This window comes from Panthera onca, chromosome B3 (assembly GCF_046562875.1).
Source record: "Panthera onca isolate mPanOnc1 chromosome B3, mPanOnc1 haplotype 2, whole genome shotgun sequence".
Classification (NCBI taxonomy): Eukaryota; Metazoa; Chordata; class Mammalia; order Carnivora; family Felidae; genus Panthera; species Panthera onca.
This window is the reverse complement of record NC_138344.1, coordinates 85,072,083-85,094,744: the sequence shown is the minus strand read 5'-3', so window position 1 is coordinate 85,094,744 and position 22,662 is coordinate 85,072,083. Positions and strand designations below refer to the sequence as shown.

The window sequence follows — 22,662 nt, the reverse complement described above, 5'->3', positions numbered from 1 at the left end:
CTGATTGGTGCACGGGCTTGTCAGTCACAACGAGAGAGTGGGTCCTCGAAAGCCGAGTCTAAATGAGACGCTGTGTTTTTACGTCATCTCCCAGAGACGAAAGCGGGAGGGGGTGGGTTTGTGAGCACAACTCGGTGGTGGCGGGGGTAGCCTGTGAAGGTGTCATGGCTGCTGTCGCTGAGCTTAGTCGCTCCAGCAGTGGTGACAGGAATTTGGAACGGAGCTGCAGCCCTAATCTCTCCCAAGAGGTGCTCTGCGAAATCTTTCGCTCTCTGCATAGCCTGGTGGGACAAGTGAGTGGTGGTCTGTGGGAGTAGGGGTATGGGAACTATCCGGCCCCTCCCCCCTTTTTTCCTCTAGCGGAGGCGGGGGGCCGAGGACGCCGGCCGGGATCCGGCCTGAGTAACTGAGGCCGGAGGAGGAGCCCGAGCCCAGCAGCCGTCGGTCGGAGCGAGGATGGCCGTACGGACTTAGTTCAGGATGGGTTGCAGACTAGATTTCCTTGCAGCTCTTCTCCCCAAGAGTGAGAGAGGAGAGTGTAAGTGGAAAACCCGGCTCCGAGAACATGTTTGGAGAGAATGAATGTGTACAAAGCTGTGTAGGTTGGGAAGGCGCCTGGCGCGTAGGACTCTGTTTCCTTCAGTCCATTCATTAGAGAAATTGATAGGCTAGCGCGGCCTGAGAGTTTTGGAAAAGAGCTCTCAGCCTTTTTTGAGTGATTTGCTGTAATGAGTCACTTGGTTTTCTTTCTTTTTTTCCTTCTGGTCGTTGGTGTGCATCTCTTACCCTTTCATACAAGGAGGAAAATAAAAGGAATTAATCTAAATACTTCTTGCATAAAGTTGGATGAGTTAGCCACGGTTGACAACAGTTTGCATCGGGAACTGTTGTTTAATCGTCATTTAATTATTAACTAATTTAACTGGCTAATAACCTCTGCAGATATATCATAATAAATTGGGCTTAAATAAAAGTACTCCCTACACTCTATTACAATTAAGTGACTATTAACGTTTCATGAAGTAAAATGCAAAGCATATTTTAAATGAGAAACAACTTGAAAATACGTTTGTTTGCTTTTAAAAAGGAAATCTTCTCTCATATTTTAGATGGAATATTTTCTAGTTCTAAATGTTTGTTATGGGGTTGGTACTAGCGCGGGTAGCAGACTTTTGTGTCGAAGATAATGTTATCTTCCTTTATAAAAATAGATCATTTGTCTGATTGGTAAAACATTATTTTTAAAAGCCGTGGGTAGATAGAGAATACATTTTTTTAAGTTATTTCAGTATTTAAAAGAAATTCTAATATGTCGCGACTTGCAAAAAGTACTACTCCAAGTTGAACATTAGTTTGGTGTAATGGAAGTTATTAATAGAATCTGATAAAAGTTATATAACTTTTGAACTCAATTGTTTGCCACGGACTTACTAAAAAAATTTTAAAGACTGGGGGACATAAATATTTTAGTCTTATCACCGAAGACCTGTACTGGTTTAACATTTTAAGAATGTTTTATGACATTGGAATTGTAAGGTTTATTTATATTTAAATGTCAGGATGAAAAAAGTTTTTGCTCATCTATAATTTACATAAGGTTTTTTTTTAGTGATGAGATATTTTTTAAAGTAACATTAAGAAATAATTTAAACATTTCTTTTGAAATGTTTTGCATACTGAATTTTTACAACTCATTTAAAAATTTTAAACATTCAGATATTCTGAAGGTACAAATAGAGATGTGATTAAAGTTTACTTATGTCACTTGTCAAAAATGTTAAGAGTAAATATTTGGCGAGTTTACATGACACAGTGAAGGGACCATCTATACAAGTGTCAAAAATTAAATCCTTGTCTCATCAATTAAATGCTAACCATTTTTTACAATGCTAACCATTTTGATATTACTCTTTATATTTTGAGATGTATTCTTTAAAGATAAGCATGAAAGCCACAATACTTATCAAATTGCTCCCGGAGGAAATCACTATTTACTTTTGCAACAAGTTTGCAGGCTGTATTTTTAATTATAAGTTTCAAAAAAAATGTCAATATGCCTAATTTCATTCTGCATAGTATCATTATATTGTTGGCTCTCCTCAGTAAGAAACGAAATTGAATGTTAAAAAGTATTTTCTATCCCAGATTTCAGATTTACTGATTTTAACCTTCTTGCTTGCCTCTCCATGGTCCATTTTACCAAGCTGAAGCATTATTTATTGTTAGCTTGGAGTATCATATTAATTTAAGTTTTTACTGAAAATGCATATTTGTATAGGCCATATTAATATCGAACTAATACATTTTTGAGTGAATGGTTTACAATAACAAGTTCTGTAGGATAAAAATGCATAGAACTCATATTACTAATAGGGAAATTGTTGAGTAAATAGTTGGATATATTGGGATAATTTTATTTATTTATTTATTTTTATTGGGATAATTTTAAAGTTAATTTGTATCATGTGGTTTTCTTGAAAGACCAAATATTTTTAATTGTGCTTGGAAGGCTTACATAATCATGCTGAATTGAAAGGAGAATATGATCCCAATATTAAGATTTATTTTCTGTAAGTTATTTTCTCTAGAAAATTTGATGTTTTGCTTTGGTTGAGGATTTATCTGTGTTATCCCTAAACTCTATTATGACTAGTGTTTAGGGATAACTCTCTTATGAATAACACATAAATTTATTATCAACTATAGATCTCTTACAGGACTGTAGAAGTATAGTAATAGTTTACTTCCATACGTAAGTTGTTGTCTAATGAAATTTTTACAGGCATTAAATAATATAAACTAAGATTAATGCAGTAATCTTAATGTAAAACCTTAGTTAACATAAACTAACCTTTGCCAGTGCAGTCTATACAAAACTTCTATTTCTTTATACGTATCTAATATGGACCTTAAATGTTTCTTGTCTCATGCAAAGGGTGGGGGTGGTAAATTTTTGTCATATAGTATTCATTGAGTATAGTGCCTTTTTGGTAACTTTGGGTCTCTGGTTCTTTATTCAGTGATTCGTCTTTTTGTTTTATTATAATCACAACTCATAACATCTGTATTTGAACTAATGTAACACTTGCCTTTATTTTGTACAAAATAGGACTAACTTTTAATAAATGATTTCTGAAAAAATAATTCTATGATGCAGCATATCTTTATAGTATGCTATAAACACATGTCCCTAGAAAAGTTTATTATGGTTCACTTTTATTTACTTAAGAGCCTAAATATGGAAGCTTTCCTTCTAAAATTTTCACTAATTTTGATACTAATTTTATATTCGGGTTCTTGGTAGTTTTCTGTATATAATTTTATTCTAACAGGTCACACATAGCCAACTTATAAGAAGTTTTATATGATAAGCCCTCACACAATACTAGAAAATACTATTTAACCAAAGATTTGGCCAGTGTTGTGGAAAAGTTTTTGTTTTTCACTTCAGATTCCACAGCTAAGTAATTGTTTTTTTATTTGAAGTAAATAAACATGCTGCAGTTTATCCCTAGATTTTATAATATGTATGAATAATCTTGAGTTCCAAATTATTTTAAAAATTGGTTAAAGTTGAAAATGATAAAAATGTGATTCAGAAAACATCAGAGTAATGATGTATGTCAGTTATGTTTTTATGTACATATTTAACAAAAAGAAATGTTTATATCAGAACTTGCATAAATGTACCTGCCCCTTCTGTTTAATGCTCTGAGCTAGAAGTACTGAAAAGGGCAAGGCTTTCTTGCCTCTCATCCAAAGGTTTTAGATAATGAAGTATCAAAAAAAGCCTTATCTTTCCATCTTTCCTGGACAGTTTCACCTGTGAGATGGTCCCATTACACAGACCCAAGAATAAAATTAGAATGAGATGTCATTGTGATTTTTTTCTATAAAAATTGCACCTTTCTTGGCCTTTTAAAATGGTAACTAGGTAGAGCATTTTAATGTATCATTAAAAACCTGATAACTTTGAGCTAAATAGGCATGTTACTCTAAAGAAATATTATTTTTGTGACATCCCATATATTCAGCTTAATCGTGTAATTTTTGTGATGTCGCTGGTTTGCCCCTTTGAAGCTTAACCTCAGAGATGATGTGGTGAAAATTACAATCGATTGGAACAAGCTCCAGAGCCTCTCGGCATTCCAGCCCACTTTGCTCTTTAGTGCACTTGAACAACATGTTTTATATTTACAGGTAAATTTCTTGTTAAAAATGTTAATTCAGTATTGAGAATAGAAATTAATTGCAGTTAAATTATAAACTAGAGTATTTGTCAGGTCCGTCTTAACACTGTATTAATAGTGTTATCAATAAAAGGTTACTTCAGCCAGATTAGATCTAAATCTGTTCATTTCCATAGTGATCTGGACAGTCTCAGGAATATAGTCCAATAGGCCAATGTGGCTATGAAGACTGAATGAATGCAATTCTATTCAATTCTAGACTTGTGCCGAAAATTCAATACAGTAGCATCTATGGTGGGTTATAATTAAGCAATAAGACACGGCAGGTGTGTGTCATGCTATGATAATGATTCCATGCCTTGGGTGAGTTTGGAGGCTCATGGAGTGCTTTCAGTGGTTCAAGAAGTGGCATTATCCCAGCATGACACATCCTGGAGTGTCTATTGCAATTAAACAGTTTCAGCATACTTTTTAAAAAGAAAGTAATTTCTGTGACATTAATGTCTCATCTTAGTAAGTAGCCAGTCACTATTTTATCTTTTCTTTTTCTTAACAGTTTGAAATAACTCATCCCTTATATTAGAAGTCAACATTGAATTATTTATAATAGTATTGCTATATTTTATAATATTTCAGTTTAATAACTGAACTAGTTATTTGCTAGTTTCCGTCTCTGCAGTTATAACTGATGTTAAGTTTGCAGTTTATCTCTAATCAAAGTATATAATATGAAGTGTCAAAAGGTAAGTGGAAGAACTGTTTGGATTGGTCATTTTATTGCTATTAGGATGTTATAAGGTTTCAGAAGAATAGTTGGTATATAGTAAACAACAGAAGCAAAATTATAGTTATGAAAAAATAACTGGAACATTGACCAGTACTGGTGTGTTTTGATTAATGGAGTAAACATTTTCAACCCTCTGTTCAGTGACTTTATGGGAAATTTTAACTCTGTTTCATATTGAAATAGTTAACCCTAAGATTAAAGGACAGAAATAATGAGTTGTAGAACTCAACTGAGGCCTGATTGTTGGGGTGGGGGGGGGGGGGAGGGTGGAATTAGTGGTATAATTTACATTATACAATAGGGTTTTTTTGTTTTGTTTTTTTTTTAATTCCCTCCAGTATACTGAATGATAGGGATATATCTCTTTTCAGCTATGGAACTTGGGAGTTTTTATTTTCTTTTTAAAAATTTAATTTCGTGACCCAAGAAGGTATCTTGCCAGGTCAGGAAAAGCCTGAGTGTTCACTCAGCATAACACCTATATATTTCATATCTATGCTGTCTCATTCACTTTGGCCAACTGCAGTTTCAAGTGGAGAATCTCCAGTGATACAGTGATAATGCAGGGCTTTGCTGAGTGAGAGCACTGGCTCTCATGTTAAGGAGGAAAAATACTAAGCCTTAGTGTTCTGAGGAGGCATTTGAATGACATGTTAATTAAGTGGCATTGGTGCCAGAGGCTGAGGCTTTGATTTGGCACAAAATAAAAGATGAGTGACAGAATGATTCCCTCAAAGAAAATTTTAAATTTCCTCAGGTTTTCTTTCTTTCTTTCTTTCTTTCAAACAGATTTATAGCAAATGATAATGGTCACAATAGCAGAGAACAGCAAACACATGTGATCAGATCTATGTATCCTGATATGCCAACTTTTTATATTTTGTTTGATATTAAATATTGCATTTACTTAGCAGAAATTTATATAAATATATTAAATGTGTAATTAATTTTGATTAGTTTGAACCTCTGCAGATGGAATTGTGTTTTTCTCAGCCTTTTTTAGCAAAACTTCAGCCTCTGATTAAAGAGGAGAATACAACTGTTGTTGGAGGGACAGAAAAAACAGAAATGGGGAATAAGAATGAAGTAAGTGCCAAATTTCCCATTAGTGACCTACAAGAGGAAGAAAAGCACAAAGATTGTGATTTAGGAGATGTGAAAAAGACACAGATCCATGTTGATCCAGAAGTAGTTCAAATAAAGGCTGGAAAAGCAGAAGTAAGAAGTTTTGTTTTTTTTGGGGGGGGGTATTATTTTTTAAAATCTTATGCTTGAATTGTTAAAACATGCGTACTTATTGTTTGTAGATTGACAGACGAATATCTGCATTTATTGAAAGAAAGCAAGCTGAAATCAATGAAAACAACGTGAGGGAATTTTGCAATGTTATTGATTGTAATCAAGGTAACTACCTCGAAGAAGTTAATTTTCATAGGATTTTAAGCACAGTTTTTACAGTTGCTCTGATTTTTCATTTGTTTTCAAAAATGAATAACATTAAACCAGTTTATTTCACAGGTTTATTTAGAAGCTAAGGCAGCAGAATTTCTTTCTGTTTAATAATACACTACATTGCAAAAACAGGTTTCATTTTAGTTATGCAAAGATCAAATGCTACACACAAGGGCTACCACAGGTGAAGATTCTTTTAAATTTCCTTTAGAAATGAAGATGAAGTGTGGGTGGCAGTGTTGCTTAGTCTCCCAAGAAGGAACTAAGCTATATAAATTTCAAGCCTGTAAATGTACTTTTGAAATTATGATGTTAATACATAAAGTGAACTTAGTAAAGTTAATACTCCTCAAGAGGGAGCAGTTTTCTCACTACTCATGAGCTGTTTGAAATGTTTTCTGTCACGATAAAAAAAATTGTCATGAAGACTGTGGTGTCTTATGCTTTCTTCCTTTCTCTCACAGTGCATGCATTTGCTGTTCTTTTTATCAGATTCTCCTTTTCCTTTCCACTTGGTGCTATAGTATATTTACAAATCTGCAGGTATGCTGCAGTATACAAAATATTGCAAAGCACTGGCATAGATCTTACTCAGGCATCATAGTAATAATCAGAACAAGTAGTTCTTAGAAAAAATTATGGAGAAGAGTTCCTAATTGGAATGAACATTTTTCTTGTTGCCTCTACCATCTCTTAGCTAATTATTATGAATACAGAATTGTGAGATGAACCTAGAATTGACACTTACATTGGTATACTGATTCTCTTAATAATGAAATAATACAGGCTCAAGTGGGTCCTGAATTCAGCCTTTTCTGCTATTAACATTATACATGCATATCTCTAGGCTTAGTAAATTTTCCTGTTAGCTTTTCAGAACAGGTGCAATAGTGGCAAAATCTCAGGTATTGCAATCCATCCAACGGCAAGCAACCCATGAGAAAGGGTTTGTTGAGGGAACAAGCACATGTGTCACTAATGTTATTCCTCTGTTCTCCCTGCTAACTCTATTATTATAAACCACCAGGGGATAGAAATTGACAAGAATTGAAATGCTCAGCAGGATTCCTTGGCCCATTCAATCCCTTGCTGGCTCAAAACAGTGCTAGCAAGAATTGCTGTGGAGAGTGGCTAGCACTCATACATTCACTATCTTCACACCATGCTGAATTTCTCACTGATGGGTCAGTTAATCTATATACATGGAATATAACTCTGGAATGGATGATAGCTTCTTTTTTTAACCCTTAGCCCCATGACATGTTAGAAAAAGAATGGAGAAGTGATGGCCCTTTGAACGTATATTGAGGTATCTCAAAAAAAAAAAAAAAAAAAAGGAAAGAAAAAGAAAATGATTCTGTTTACTATCTATATAAAAGATAAATTTAGAATATTCACATAATTTAATTTGTCAGCGGAACTGTTAAGGAAACTCTGAAAAAATATGAATGTATTATAATGTGTTCGTGTATTCCTTTGATACCTGTCAATCTGACTGAAACAAAACATATTTTTTTTGAAAATCAGTTTCCATAGGGAAAAAAAGAAGTTTCCCTCAGTATCTCTTTTACCATCTATTTTTTATTATAAAATAAGGGGAAATTTTCAGGAAATTTACTGCAGTGCATGGCTTAATGTCATTTTAAGTGTAATTTCATAATATTTGACACACTTATGTTTCAAATTTATTCATGTTAGGTTAACATTATTCCAGTTTTCCCCTGGGTTTGTAATTAATTTTTTGATACCTAATTTGAGGAAAAAAAAAAAAGCTATGCCTTTCAGCTTAGAAAAAAATTGGAACAAATTTTTACAATTTATTTTTCCTAAAATTGTACCTTTAGACAGGAACAGTCTGGAAAGAGATAGATAGCTTTTGGGATTCTGAAATTAAAATGTGTTAAATGTATAATTAATCCTTTTTATTAGATGATTGCTAATTTAAAAAAAAAAAAAAAAAGATGATTGCTAATTTGACCAATAAGTAATATCAAAATGCTGTATTTTTTTAAAAGGCATTTCGGTAAAAATAATGAGTTCTATTTATTTCTGTGATGAAATAAAGGGAATAAAGTCTCTTTGGCTTAAAATTAAAATGCTTTCTATAATATATAAAGTATTTTCTCCAAAGGTCCAGATGGTTTGGGTAGATATTGGTATTTGTTAAAAAATTACATTAAATTATGCCACTGAATGCTGAGGACTTTTCTTTCTGTGAATGTAAAAATTAGGTACGATTAAAGCTTATAAATTTTAGAGGGTAAAGGTCACTAAATTTTATCCTGAATAAGATGGTAATTTAATTACTGTTATTTGAAATGATAATTCTTTTATTAGTAGCATGTTAATATGAATTATTGGAAGTTTCTCAAAATCTCATATAGTTGAAGTTAAGAATATATTTAAACTTTTTTTTTTCAATATATGAAATTTATTGTCAACTTGGTTTCCATACAACACCCAGTGCTCATCCCAAAAGGTGCCCTCCTCAATACTCATCACCCACCCTCTCCTCCCTCCCACCCCCCATCAACCCTCAGTTTGTTCTCAGTTTTTAAGAGTCCGTTATGCTTTGGCTCTCTCCCACTCTAACCTCTTTTTTTTTTTTTTTCCTTCCCCTCCCACATGGGTTTCTGTTAAGTTTCTCAGTATCCACATAAGGGTGAAAACATATGGTATCTGTCTTTCTCTGTATGGCTTATTTCACTTAGCAAGGAATATATTTAAACTTATACTCATCTAAATTCTCCTTAGAAAACAGTTGTGCAAGAACTGATGCCATTTTTACTCCTTACCCGGGATTTAAAAGTCATGTAAAAGGTAAGTATCCACTACATATCTTCATCACTGACAGAAGTTTATTCTCAATTATAAACAAAATGGAATAGAAATCACCTTCCTATCTAAATTTTGTTTATTTTAAAACACAAAAAAAGTCTTGCCTTCATACTTGGGTTGGTTAGATGGTCTTTATAAAGTACTGTTAGGGAGACAGAATTTCTGACTTTGGAGCGTATTAAATTTACATTTCAAAGTTTCTTAATTTAGTTTCTAGAGTTGTGAATACATATGGACCACAGACTAGACCTGAAGGAATTCAAGGGTCAGGTCATAAACCTAACAGCATGCTCCGAGATTGTGGTAATCAGGCTGTAGAAGAACGACTACAAAATATTGAGGCTCACTTGCGATTGCAGACGGGTAAGCAGAGTGCTGGGCAGTGCCCTAACAAGGTACCTTTGCAAGTAGTTAAACTACACAATTTATTGAGTCACAGAATTTTCATTGAGCACTTGCCACGTACAAAACATGCTTCTGGTTGGTATGAAAATGAACAAAGCATAGTCTCTAACTCTCAAGGAATCTACAGTTCATGTGTTCAGGTTCTTCCTCCTCTTGCACTTCTCACCAATTTGAGACTGTTAGTAGAAAGGGAACAGATTCCAAATAGATCCTGACACTCTCAGTTTATTAAAGTCATGGCTGAAAATTAATGTAGTCTTTTTCCTGCCACCAGTGTCATAACTTAACCATGACTATCACCCACTGTGCTAGGTACCAAGTATTGATAAATGTGATCCTATTCCCCAAAGATCTTTCAGTGAGGAGAAGCATATAACTAAGTAAATACCATAGGGGAAATGAACTAACATTTATTGAATAATACTAAGTGCCAGTCACTCAAAGTATTATACATGTCAAGTCATCTAATATTTAACAGTACCTTTGTGAGGTGTTGGTGCTGTTATTGTCAGATGAAGAAACTGAGTTCAGAGAGCTCAAGCAACAGGCCCAAGGTAGTAATGACAACTCGAAATCAAACCTCAGTCTCAACTGGCTGTAAAGCTGGTCTCCCTTCTCATTTAGTCACCAGATAACTGTTGATTCTGTCTTCTAAATATCTCTCAAACCTACCCACTTCTGTCTACTTCCACAGCTGCTTCTCTAGTTGAAGTCACTGTTCTCTGCCTCAGACTGATGGAAGGATATTTGCTGGTTGCTTTGCCACTAGTCTTCTTTCTCTTCTTCCTCAAGACCAAATCTGTACCAATGGCCAAACTGCTTTTTCTGAAGCTCAAATCTGATCTTGTTGCTCCCCAGTTAAAAATTCTTTAATGGTTTCCTGTTGTCCTTACATGCATACCAAACTTAGTACTTATATATTCATTCCACAAATAGGTATTAAGTTCCTACTGTAAGCCAGGTACTGTTCTAGGCACTGAGAATACATGTAAACAAAAATTCTAGTAATATATGCTACACAAGAAGAGCTACAGAGAAAAGCAGGTTGACCAAGAGAAGAGAAAGGAGCTTAGGATGGGAGGGGATTATAATTTTAAATAGCACGATGTACTCCTACAGTTCCAGCCCCCTCTGGGCTTCCCAGCTCCTCCTACTCATTTTGCTGTCCTTAGGGCCTTTACCAAGGCTTTTTCTTATGCCCATGCTTTCCCCTCCTGATCCCAGACTGTTATGGATTGCCCTTTCGTGTAGTCTCAGTAGCACGTGGTACTCCCTGCCCTCCTTTACAGCAGTTAGCACAGTTGTGTTTGTTTAATATCTATGTCCCTTGCTAGATAGTAAGGTCTGTGAGAGCAAACTGTCTGCCATGTTCATTACTTTGTGCTTAGCGCAGTGTCTGGCAAAAAACGGGTATTCAAGAGGTTTTTAAATGAATGATTGCTCATTTCCCTTTTCAGATGTATGCAAAGTACAGTGGGCACAAAGTTAGTGTTCAGAACTCTCAGGAGAAATCAAGAGATGGTATCCCTGGTGAAGTGTTATTTGCATCCTTGAAGGATTAGTAGGAATTTGTCAGCAGGCAGGAGCAAATTATTCCAAAAAGAGGGAACACCGTGTGCAAAAAGTACTGAGGCACAAAAATATGGTTAGGGAATTTCTGAGTCCAGTCTAGCTGGAGTATTTGCCGGATAGAAGTAGAAGATAGAAGATGAGAAGGAGTAAATCTTTGAGGGTAATAAGAGATTAGCATTAAATGTTAACCCCTCCCCCAGAAGTAAATTCATTTAAAAAAACAACTAGATAAAAGGATTGATTGGCTTATTAAGTCTAATAGTATCCAGTAGTTAATTATGAAAAGTATCTGTTGAATGTCTACTATGTGCCAAGTACTATTTTAGACACAAGGGGGACTGAAATGATATAGCTACGGTCCTTAGCTTCAAGAACTTCACAGTCTTGGAGAAAGAATAATGCTGAAGTGGAATGTTATGGGGGCTATGAAGGAAGGACATGGTGGGGCACAAGGAGCCTCCATATGAAGAGATTCAGGCAGTGCTTCACTGATTCAGTGAAGTTTGAACTGACTCTTGAAAGATACAGAGGTGAGGCAGAGGACATTCTAGGTAAAGGGGGCAGCAAGAGCAAAGTTGAATAAGTTACTCATTTTGCTGTACTCAAGAGCAAGAACAACCAAGATCCTAAGATAAAAAAATTCTGAAAAAAGAAACCCATTTCTAGAGTTTTCATACTTAACATCAACAAAAGTTGATACCTTTGATAGAAAATTTGCCTGTATGCTTTAATTGCATAATGATTATCTAATTATATATTCGTTCAGTCTGTAAATACTGAGCACCTGTTTGTGAACTGATGATTCCTAGGTTTGTGCAGTGCACAAGCTGCACAGCCACACCAATAAACACAACAACATTTTGCCCTCCTGGAGCTCACATAAAAGTGGAGAAACAGGCAATAAAACAAAATATATGGACTGTAGTAGTAATATATGGAGGTGGTAGTAATGGTTTGGAATAAAATAAGGGAAAGAATAGGGAGTGTGTCTGTGGGGAGGTTTAGCGTTGGTATTTTTTAAAGGGTGGTCAGAGAAGTCCTTCCTGATAAGGTAACTTTTCAGCCCAGACCTAAAGTTGGTGAAAGAAAGCTTTGTGTAGGGAACCACAGGTGCTAAAGCTGTGAGAGTATTTGGCCTACTCAAATAACAGAAAAAAAGGAACCAAATGGCTAGAATGATAAAGGTGTGGGGAGAATGTCCAAATTGTTTAGGACCTTATATACTACTGTAGAGGCTCTGGTTTTTAGTCTGAGTGAGATGCAAAGGTATTGGAAGGTTTTGAGCAGAGAAATGACACTATCTGACTTACATTTTAAAAAGATCATTGCTGTGTTGAGAACAGACTGGGAGCAAGGCAGAAACAAGAAGTCCAGTTTGGAGGTTGTGGTAATCCAGACAGAGATGGTGGGGGTCTAGACAAAATGGTCATATTGATGTACTGAGAAATAAAAGGATTTGGGATATAATCATAACATTAAAATTTGAATAACTTTAACTTATCTTCCCCCTCCACAGAAAGTTTGTTAGGAATTATGATGAAGCTCCTAAACATTCTTTTAGGTTAAAGGGGAAAATGTGGCATGTAGGGAGAAATATAAATTGAAAGTGATAAAGACATTGCAATCACCAAATTGGTCTGTTGTCCCCATGCATTTTTCTCCTCACAAGTAACTATCAAAATCTATCAGAAGTACAAATTGTCCGATACAGGAACTATTCAGTAGCATGTAATAAATTTAACATATAACAAATCTTCTAGAAATATAGGAAGCATAAATGGGGCTTGGGGAGAGGTGTAATATATCCCACAGTGTATAACACAAAAATATGAGCTAAGGATTTCATTTTATTTTACTCTTGTTCGTTATCTTCTGAGGCTTAAATATTTCCCATTCCTCTGCACAAGTTTCTCTGCATAGTATTTTAAGAATAAATATTGTAAGAAGAATTATTCAATAGAATCTCAGAATTTTTTTAAATGTATTTAGGTGGTCCAGTGCCAAGAGACATTTATCAGAGAATTAAAAAACTTGAGGATAAAATCCTTGAATTGGAAGGCATCTCTCCTGAATATTTTCATTCTGTAGTAAGTATAAGTGTCTTTAAAAAAATAAATATTTTATTTTATGATGCTTCATCATATAACAAACAATTCACTCATTTATCTGCTATATGTGAAACACTGGTGGGTTGTTGTTTTTTTTAATGTTGAGAAAGAGAGCATGTGCGAGCGCGTGAGAGGGGAGGGGCAGAGAGCAGGGGTGACACCAAATCCAAAGCAGGCTCCACATTGTCAGCACAGAGCCCGACGCAGAGCTCGAACTCATGAACCGTGATCATGACCTGAGCCGAAGTCTGACACTTAACCAGCTGGGCCACCCAGGTGCCCCATGTGAATCACTGTTTTAGTAATTCAAAGATAGAGGTGCCTGGGTGTCTCAGTTAGTTAAGTGTCCAACTTCGGCTCAGGTCATGATCTCAACAGTTTGTGACTTTGAGCCCCACATCGGGCTCTGTGCTGACAGCTCGGAGCCCGGAGCCTGCTTCGGATTCTGTATCTCCTTCTCTCTCTGCCCCTCCCCAACTTGTGCTCTGTCTCTCTATGTCTCTCAAAAAATAAATAAATGTAAAAAAAATAATAATTCAAAGATAAACATAGTCATATGTAGGGAATTACCTACTTTTTAAAAAATTATGATTCTGAATTTTGTATTTAGACTCATAATTTTTTTTAAAGGGGTAGTTTTATTAAACATTACCCAAATTCTCAAATTTCAGCCATTTTCATGGCATAGTATATCAGCCTAGGTAGTTGTCAATCCTGTCACTTACGAAAATGCTATCTTATGGAACAAAGGCTTCCTCTGGGACCCTGCTCTGTCAGTTATCCTTTCTGTCTGTTTAATCCCTCACTGTCCAGACTCCTTCCCTCAGCTCATACATGTTTACATTTCTCCTCCATACTAAACAAACAAACACCTCAATCTGCCACCCTTTTTCTTTAGCTTAACCACCAAACTGTTTGAAAGACTAGTCAATGCTTGTCTAATTCCTCAACTCTGGCACTTATTTATTCATTCATTCATTTTTACCCTTTTTTCCAAGGACTTTAAGAAACGGTGTTGTACTAATAAGTCTCTTTTTGTCACATCAGCAGGTTTCAGACAAGTGACCCTGCGTTCACTGTGTTATTTTACTCAGTCTTCTGGGGTGATTATACATACACCTGCCTTTTCTGAGGTTTTATTTTGTTTTTTTTTTTTTTCTTTTTTTCTTTTTTAAAGCAGTGTCATATTAGAACTTTTCACCTAAAAGTGAACAAAATGTCATCTAAAAGTGAACAAAATGTTTTAATTTACTAAATTTTTAGTGAAAATTTTACTAAAACTCCTGGGTCAGAAAAACTATGTAAAGTAACTCATATTAGCATGAATCATTTATAAGTCACTGGTGAAAATATATTTAAAATTATTTTAGGTAAACCAGCAATTTTTCCAAAGTGGTGAATTAGGTATTCGAGTAAGGTAAAGAAGTATTTCCAGATGAAGAAGGCAGGTTTATATAACAAAAGTGAGCAATGAAGCTTAAAGATCAAGAATTTAGAGAAAGAGTTTTAGTGATTTATTTCCTTCAAATGTAAAATAAGGTTTATTGAAGTTCTAAAGGCTGAAGCAAGGATTAAATGAGGTAATACCAGTCAAGCACTTAGCACACTGTCTAGCACGTAGTAAAAACCTCAGTAACTCTGCATTTACTTAGTTTCAGAAACCAGCTATGAATACACTGTGTCATATGTAAAATGTGGATAAGTCATATAATTCCTTTAGCCTTCAGTTGTCTAATTTAGAAAATTTCTTGGTTATATTACATAATTGCAAAGGTTTTTCCACTTTTAGGGTTGTTCTTTGAATGTATCTTCCTAGAAAACTTGATAAAGATTTTATGCTTTTTCCTAAAACAGTCTGCCATAAGTTTTTTTTCTCCATTCAAGTTGCCTTCATTAAGTAATTCCTAGGCAGATTATTTTTCTAGTTCAATTTCATACTTTGTTAATATAGCTCTTGTTAACAACAGAACTGATCTTAACAGAGAATATCGTAGTATTGGATGCCTCCAGAGAGACCTTGCTCCATCATTATTCTCTTTGTTTTTGATTTATAAAGCTTAACATCCACCTGTTACTGAACTTGATTAACAAAAGAACAAGCCCTTCAAATCATAATCTTGTTTTGGGGATGTCTTATACACAAGATAGAATGTTTAGACTATTTTGGTTAAAGAGGTAGACTAGTCAGATTGTAGAAGACCTTAAATACCATACCCAGAAGTTTAAAGCATTTAAAGTTTAAATGCTATTGAAAGCATTTGAGCAGGGAAGAGACTTGTGCAAGTTACTCACAAGATTTATCTAATACTCTGCGAGATAAATGAAAAGGGAGAGACCAAGAATAAGGAGACATTATTATACTAGCTTAGATATGAAGTGAGATTCTGAACTAAGGACAAGAGAGTGAGAATAGAAAAGATTAATGCAAGAGGCATAGAGCAAGGGTGAGTCAATTTTCTGGTTGGAAAAATTATACTATCATTGACAGAAATAAGAAAATCTGGAGGGGGAGTTATTTTGGGAGGAAATGTGAATTTAAAGTCATATCAGGATATGCAGATAGAAACATCAGGTAAACTTTTCAAGAGTAGGACTTATACTTCAAATAATTGGGAAAGTCTGTAGAGGTGATAATTAAAACACAGAATGGGTGAAAAGAACACTGGGATTGTCAGAGGCCTGAAGTCTGAAACTTGGTGACAACTTTAGGAGCAGGAAGCATTATACATGCAAACAGGATTGGCCTGTATGTGTTAGGATGCCATACTTGTGATAAAACTAGTACTCTAAAAATATATTTCCAGATATGTTAAACAATATATATTTGATTAGAAGGAACACTTCTGGATTAGTATTACAAATGACAAGTCCAAATTAATAGTGAGCTACAAGGAAGGACAAAACACTGAAAAGGTTTAAACATTCAGATTAACTCTATCCTTAAGGCCTATAAATAAACATGGCACAGGCCCAATGGCACAGGCACTCACCCCTCCTAAACAGAATGAATATGCCATCTCTGGGAGCCACACTCTTCGCTTAAGGTAGGTCCGGCTCTAGGAACATCTGTGGACATGGGCAGAGTTAAAACACATACCCTGTAGAGGACATATACTCATCACTCTCACCATCCTCATGCTGGGAGTACACGTATGGAAATCACGTATTTCTACATATCTTTCAAAAGTGTATAGAAAAGAGTACATACACTGTACAGTCTTCTAGCTTCTAAAGTTAGTAAGGGAGGGGTGCCTGTGGCTTAGTCAGTTGAGTGACTGACTTCTGCTTGGGTCATGTTCTCATAGTTCGTGAGTCTGAGCCCCATGTAGGTCTCTGCACTGACAGCGAGGAGCCTGCTTTGGAATGTCTCCCTGTCTCTTTCTGCCCCTCTTCTGCTCATGTGCATTCTCTCTCAAAAATAAATAAACATAAAATAAACTTAGTAAGGGAAAATTGAGCCCATTATATTTCTTATGGATTGAATTTTTATAGAAACTGAATTCTGAACTCTGAGAATATTTATCTGTGTTTATTCCAGACTTACATGTAGATGAATTCTAAACACAGGGAAGACTCATAGTTGAACAGAGATTGGTTATCATGGGTAACATTGAAGCACAGCATATGAAAAGGGAAAAGCTAACGGAAAAAAGATATAAATTGCATTTGGTTCAGGAACAAAAGTAAGTTACGTAAAGTTCTTTTCAGTTATGAAACACATAAAACTCCAAAACAATGTATATAAAGCAGGAATTACAACAGAGATTAGTGTTTTGTTGTACCTTTTAAAGTAATAGTTCTAAAGGTCTTCATTCTTCACATTCAACATAAGATTTGAATGGGATAATGTTTTAAAATTTTTAAGGGCGTCCCTTAATAGACATTTAAAAGATAAAATCCTTATTAGTATTTCCAAAGAATTATTACTGATTTTAAATTTTGACCCTTGAAACCGTAAATATAACATGCTTCACAAATATATTTTTATAGCATTGTTCATTTTATAGCACTTACCACTTACATGTTTACACATCTGTTTTTTACACTATATTTTGAACCTCTGAAGGGCAGGAACTGTGTCTTGTTCATCTTTGAACACATAGACCATAGTAGGCATTGAATAAATGTGTGAATGGATAGGGTTTGGCTGCTAGTTCATTACTGGACTTTTGAAGGTGTGTTACCTTTGTTCCAAAGCACTGACTAAGTGGATCCTTAACCATGTCTGTAATGGCAACTCCTGGTTCTGAAGGTAAGTATAGGAAGAAGGGAGTCAACTTCATGTGCACAGGCCATGTACGTGTGAAAGTGTGTCATGGGCCTGAAGCGTGAGGTAGTAACTGGATCTGGCTAGAATATAAAACTGCAAACACATTTTGGAGGGCCTTGAAGGTCACACTAACCAGTTTGCAATTCTGGTGTCACTGGTGCACAATTAAGTTTTTGAGAAAGAGAAACTTGTTCCTGTCTGGTGGCATTATGAAGTTTGAGTTAGAGATTAGAGTCCAGAAAGATAGTTTAGGAAATAGATCATTGTCCACACCAAGAAGAAATCTGAATCACGGTAGTGGGATGGGACCACAATGGAAGAAATACTTAAGACCCTACACCTAAACTAAGCCCCCCAAAACCACATTTTACTGTTTTTAAGTTACTGAATCTGATGTCCTTATTCTCCTCATTCTGATACTTCTCACTTTGGTTTTGTGATATAATAATAATCTGATTGCTCAATGACATGGAAACTGTCAATATTTTAATAGACTAAACTGTTAGGAAAACAAGGGGAAGTATATTTTAATCAGGTGTGTAAAAAGGCACCCCTTGGGAAGGTAGAAGACTGAGGAGTCATCTGACCAAAATTAAACCTTAAGCCCTTACCTGCCTATGGGCCCATCACAGGTATCCAGCTTAGTTTGGCAAAGGAAGGAACCTGTTTATATAAACACCTTTCCCCCCATATTTAATAATTATAGTACTTTGGGGCACTTGGATAGCTTAGTTGGTTAAGTGTCCGACTTTAGCTCAGGTCTTGATCTCACAGTTCATGGGTTTGAGCCCCAAGTCTGGCTCTGTGCTGACAGCTTCAGATTCTGTGTCTCGTTCTCTCTATGCCCCTCTCCTGCTCATACTCTGTATCTCACTAAAAAATAAATAAACATTAAAAAAAAAAACAATTACAACACTTCATGATTTCCCACTTACTGTAACTACTGATAAAGAAGCATACCTCAGTATTCTTTGAAACAGCTTTTGACACAAAGGAAAATGAAAGTTTTTACCTTTTATTCTAAATCTTAGTGGTCAGAAATATTCATGAGAAATTTTTGCCACCTACATTGACAATTTCTTTGTCAAATATACCGATATACTAATTTGCCATTCAGAAGCTTATGGTTCTGTGAAACTAAGAAAATCTAGAAATTCATTTGGTCAAGGTTTAAAAGGCTCAGCAGCATGTCAGTGAGAATGTTGTCAGCTTAAGTAATAGAGATTTAAACTTAAATTGGCTTGAACAGCATGGAAATTATCTTACAAAGTAGGAAGTTCAATGGTAGTACACTCTTCAGGGTTAATTGGTTCTTGGGCTAAATCATGGTTGTCAAAGAATTGGGCTCTTTCCCCCTCAGCTCTGCTTGGTATTGGCTTTTCCCCCAGTGGCAGATTGCAAGACAGCTACTTTCAGGTGTCCTATTCAGACACAGCAGTGTCCAGAGGAACTGCCTCTTTTGAAGGCTTTCTCTTAGAAGTGAGAAAGCTTTTTCCAGAAGCTCTCTCCCGAGTCTCCAGCAAACCTCTTCTTACTCATTGGCCAGAACTGGGCCCATGTCCATTCTAGTCGCTGACAAGACCAGTGGGATACGATCAGCATTCCCCTGAGTCCTATAGAGGAGCAGTGGGTAGCAGCTGCTTGTACAGACAACCACAGTGATCATCAGAGTCAACCAAGGATGTGTGTACATGTGTGTCTTTTCACCTGGTACTCCAAATTCTGTTTTCCTCTATTGCTTCACTTGTTCAGTATCCTGAAAGGCTATAAGAAAGGAAACTAAGTAGAGAAAGTCCCCACAGCATCTCCTTCCATAATTATTCCCCCTCATTAGAAGCTGGGAATTAATGGGAATGTGTGTGTAGCCAGGGAGGAGCATGTTGCTTTGATGTCACTACTATATACTTTTTTTTTTTTTAAGTTTATTTACTTATTTTGAGAACAGAGAGAGTGCTAGCAGAGGAGGAGCAGAAAGAGAGAGGGAGAGAGAGAATCCCAGGCAGGCTCCTTGCTGTCAGCACAGAGCCCAACTCGGGGCTTGATCTCCTGAGCATTGAGATCATGACCTGAGCAGAAATCAAGAGTCAGATGCTTAACCAACTGAGCCACCCAGGCACCCTATTACTATATACTTTTAAGATCATCTTTTAGAGACTATCTTCCAAGATACAAGGACACAGATATCAGTGGCAGATAGTGCTTGATGAGTTCTGTGGGCTTTGTTTCTGCCAGGGTTCTCTGTGTTGTGTTCAGTATTCTATAAAGGAAAATTGTTTATATTTTCTAAGCATTGATTACTTACTTTCTTTTTATCTAGAGCTTTTCCGGAAAAAGAAGAAAAGTACAACCACCTCAAGTAAGTTACTGAATTCTCATTGTGGCTTCTGAAATAGTTGGATAAATTTTATGCCTCTCATCAGTAAAGTTTCTACACTGGTTGTTTTTAGATCATACCCTGGGATTCAAGATTGAAAAAAAAAAAGGGCAGCATAAATTAATGAACTTGAATTAAATAATTTTATTTCAAGGGTAAGGAATGATTCATATGAGTCATATAAATGTGAAAGTATCTAGCTGTTAATTGTGGCAGAATGTATCAATTACCAAATGCAGAAAAATAATAAATGCTAGGTAATTTAAATCCCCCCCATCTCAGGAACCCCAAGATTAAGAGCCCTATGCTCTACAGATTGAGACAGCCAGGCACCCCACCCGCCCCTCCCCCTTTTGCTGACCCTACTAATTAGCAGCATCTAAATCAAAAAAGGATGTTTGGCAGAGGTTGACTTCAGCCTACCACTGTCCACAGTCCTACTATATTAATTAGTTGAATCTTAATTAGTGAGGTTCTCATAGCTGTTAATGGTAGTAATGTAAATTTAAAGTTGGAGAAAACTTGGGGCGCCTGGGTGGCTCAGTTGGTTGAAGCGTCCGACTTCAGCTCAGGTCACGATCTCGCGGACCGTGAGTTTGAGCCCCGCATCGGGCTCTGGGCTGATGGCTCAGAGCCTGGAGCCTGCTTCCGATTCTGTGTCTCCCTCTCTCTGACCCTCCCCCGTTCATGCTCTGTCTCTCTCTGTCTCAAAAATAAATAAACGTTAAAAAAAAAAAAATTAAAAAAAATAAAGTTGGAGAAAACTTAAAAAAAAGTTTTTGGTTTATTTTTGAAGAATAGTTTTCTACTTATTTTTTTTTTTGTAAAATTTTGAATAAATTTCTGAGAGCATCCGTGTTTTCCAGGAGAGGTAGTTGCTTGCAGTTGATCCATCAAAAGAGAATTTCTAGCAGTTAAGCTAATCCTAAAGTTTAATTTTTTTACTGTGAGAATAGTCAATTAAAGGAAAAGTTTTTACAATCCTTTCAAAGTGAGAGTAGTCAGTTAAAGAAAAGTTTTTACAATCCTTTCGAAGTATCCAGGAGAGCTTCCTCATTAGGAAAGAGAAAAAAAGTATGAAATATTTTAAGCCTTGTTATTTTCTGCCTATCTGATATAGCCAACATAAATAGTTCAATTTAAGAATTATTCTTATGGGGGCACCTGGGTCGTGCAGTCGGTTAAGCATCTGACTCTTGGTTTTGAGTGAGGTCATGATCTCATGGTTCAAGAATTCGAGGCCCTTGTCAGGCTTTGCTCTGATAGCACAGAGCTTGCTCCTCCTGTCTCTGCCCTCACTCATGTGTCTACGCTCTCTTTCTCTCTCTCTCAAAATAATAATAATAATAAAAACATTTAAAAATTACTCTTAAGAAGGAAAAAAAAGACATTTACTGTATTGTCAGTATTTCTAGTTCATTTAGCCCTTTATCTGCATTAAGATACTTCAGAGTCTTATTCAGCAATTTCTATTCTTGTTTACAGCAGAATTATTCACTGGCTGAACTTGATGAAAAAATTAGTGCCCTCAGACAAGCCCTGCTCAGAAAATCAAGAGAAGCAGACTCCATGGCTACCCACCACCTTCCATGAAAAACTCCTCTCATTCTTGTCATTTTACTTTTTTTATATACTTACAGTGCAGTTAATTAAGTGGATATGTGTTTATCAATGTAACTTACCTTCTCTGAAATCAAGGTTCTTTTCATGAGAGTCTGGCCTGCAGCAGGTCATCTGCAGATATTCCAGTGAAGTTTGAAATGGTTATAAGGTGTGGAAAACAGCATTGTCGGAAAGTGTCCCCTTCTGTTCTAAAGGAGGTATTTTGGAAACCGAAAAACTTAATTTCAAAGCACATCTTTTTGTGTGTGTGTACATGCCACAGAAAGGACGATTTATTTTGAATAGTGATATTTAAAAGGACTTTATATTTGTAACATCAGTGTCAACCAGTTTTTTTGTTTAAATCAGTACTTTGTACGTAATAGGCAAGAAGAATTTACCAACTGAAATGAATTTTAAATGAATGCATACTTTTTTTTCCAAATGCCAACTTTAATGTAAATAAACAGTAGACTCTACCTTTATCCCCTTACTGTGTGACCTTTAGCAAATTAATCTCTCTTTGTATCTTAATTTCTTTATCGGTAAAATGGCATTGATAATAATAAAACCTACGGTTGTCATGAATAGGTGAGATCATGCATATACAGCTTCTGAAACTGGCCCAAGGGCAGTGCTCAGTAAATGTTAGCTATTATTCCAGTATAAAACCAAGTCTGTCTTTGAAAGTGTTTAGACGTTACAAATAGTCCCTCTCTCTTGACAGCCTCACTTTTTTACAGTGTCCCAGTTATGTTAGGCAGCATATGTATTTCTATAGTTGCAAATTAATCATTGAAAAGATGCAGCTACAGTCAAGGAGCAGATGTTTAGGTCAAGAATTGTTTTGGTTGCAAGAATCAAATCTACCTAAAATAGCTTGTAAATAGGAACTTGTTGAATCAAAAAATCTGGAATTTAATTATAAGAAGTATAGCTGGACATTGTGGTACCTAGGAGGTCACCAACAGTTCATCTCTCTCTGTCTCTAGCTGCCTCTGACTGTTTCTATGTCTAGTTCTCTGTGCCCTACCTTCCTTCTTTTCTGCTCTCCCTCTTCCTCT

At 35.8% G+C, this 22,662-nt stretch overlaps 1 protein-coding gene across 9 annotated transcripts; it reads left to right on the top strand.

Annotated features, from left to right (window-relative positions):
- Positions 1-100: 100 nt before the first annotated feature.
- Positions 101-22,186, top strand: MBIP (MAP3K12 binding inhibitory protein 1). Of its 9 annotated transcripts, none has more exons than XR_009606166.3 (10): positions 101-293; positions 4,081-4,200; positions 5,971-6,195; positions 6,285-6,381; positions 9,184-9,249; positions 9,478-9,630; positions 13,234-13,331; positions 16,891-17,035; positions 19,940-19,978; positions 21,485-21,645. XR_009606166.3 is itself a non-coding variant. In XM_060619544.3 (9 exons), the coding sequence occupies exons 1-9, from the start codon at positions 165-167 to the stop codon at positions 21,587-21,589; spliced, it is 990 nt and encodes a 329-aa protein (XP_060475527.2). In that variant the 5' UTR covers positions 101-164; the 3' UTR covers positions 21,590-22,186. The 9 variants fall into 9 exon arrangements, 7 of the variants coding, with proteins under 7 accessions (XP_060475527.2, XP_060475526.2, XP_060475528.2 ...); XR_009606165.3 differs by having other exon boundaries at positions 21,482-21,645; XM_060619544.3 differs by lacking the exon at positions 16,891-17,035 and having other exon boundaries at positions 101-248; positions 21,482-22,186.
- Positions 22,187-22,662: the final 476 nt, after the last annotated feature.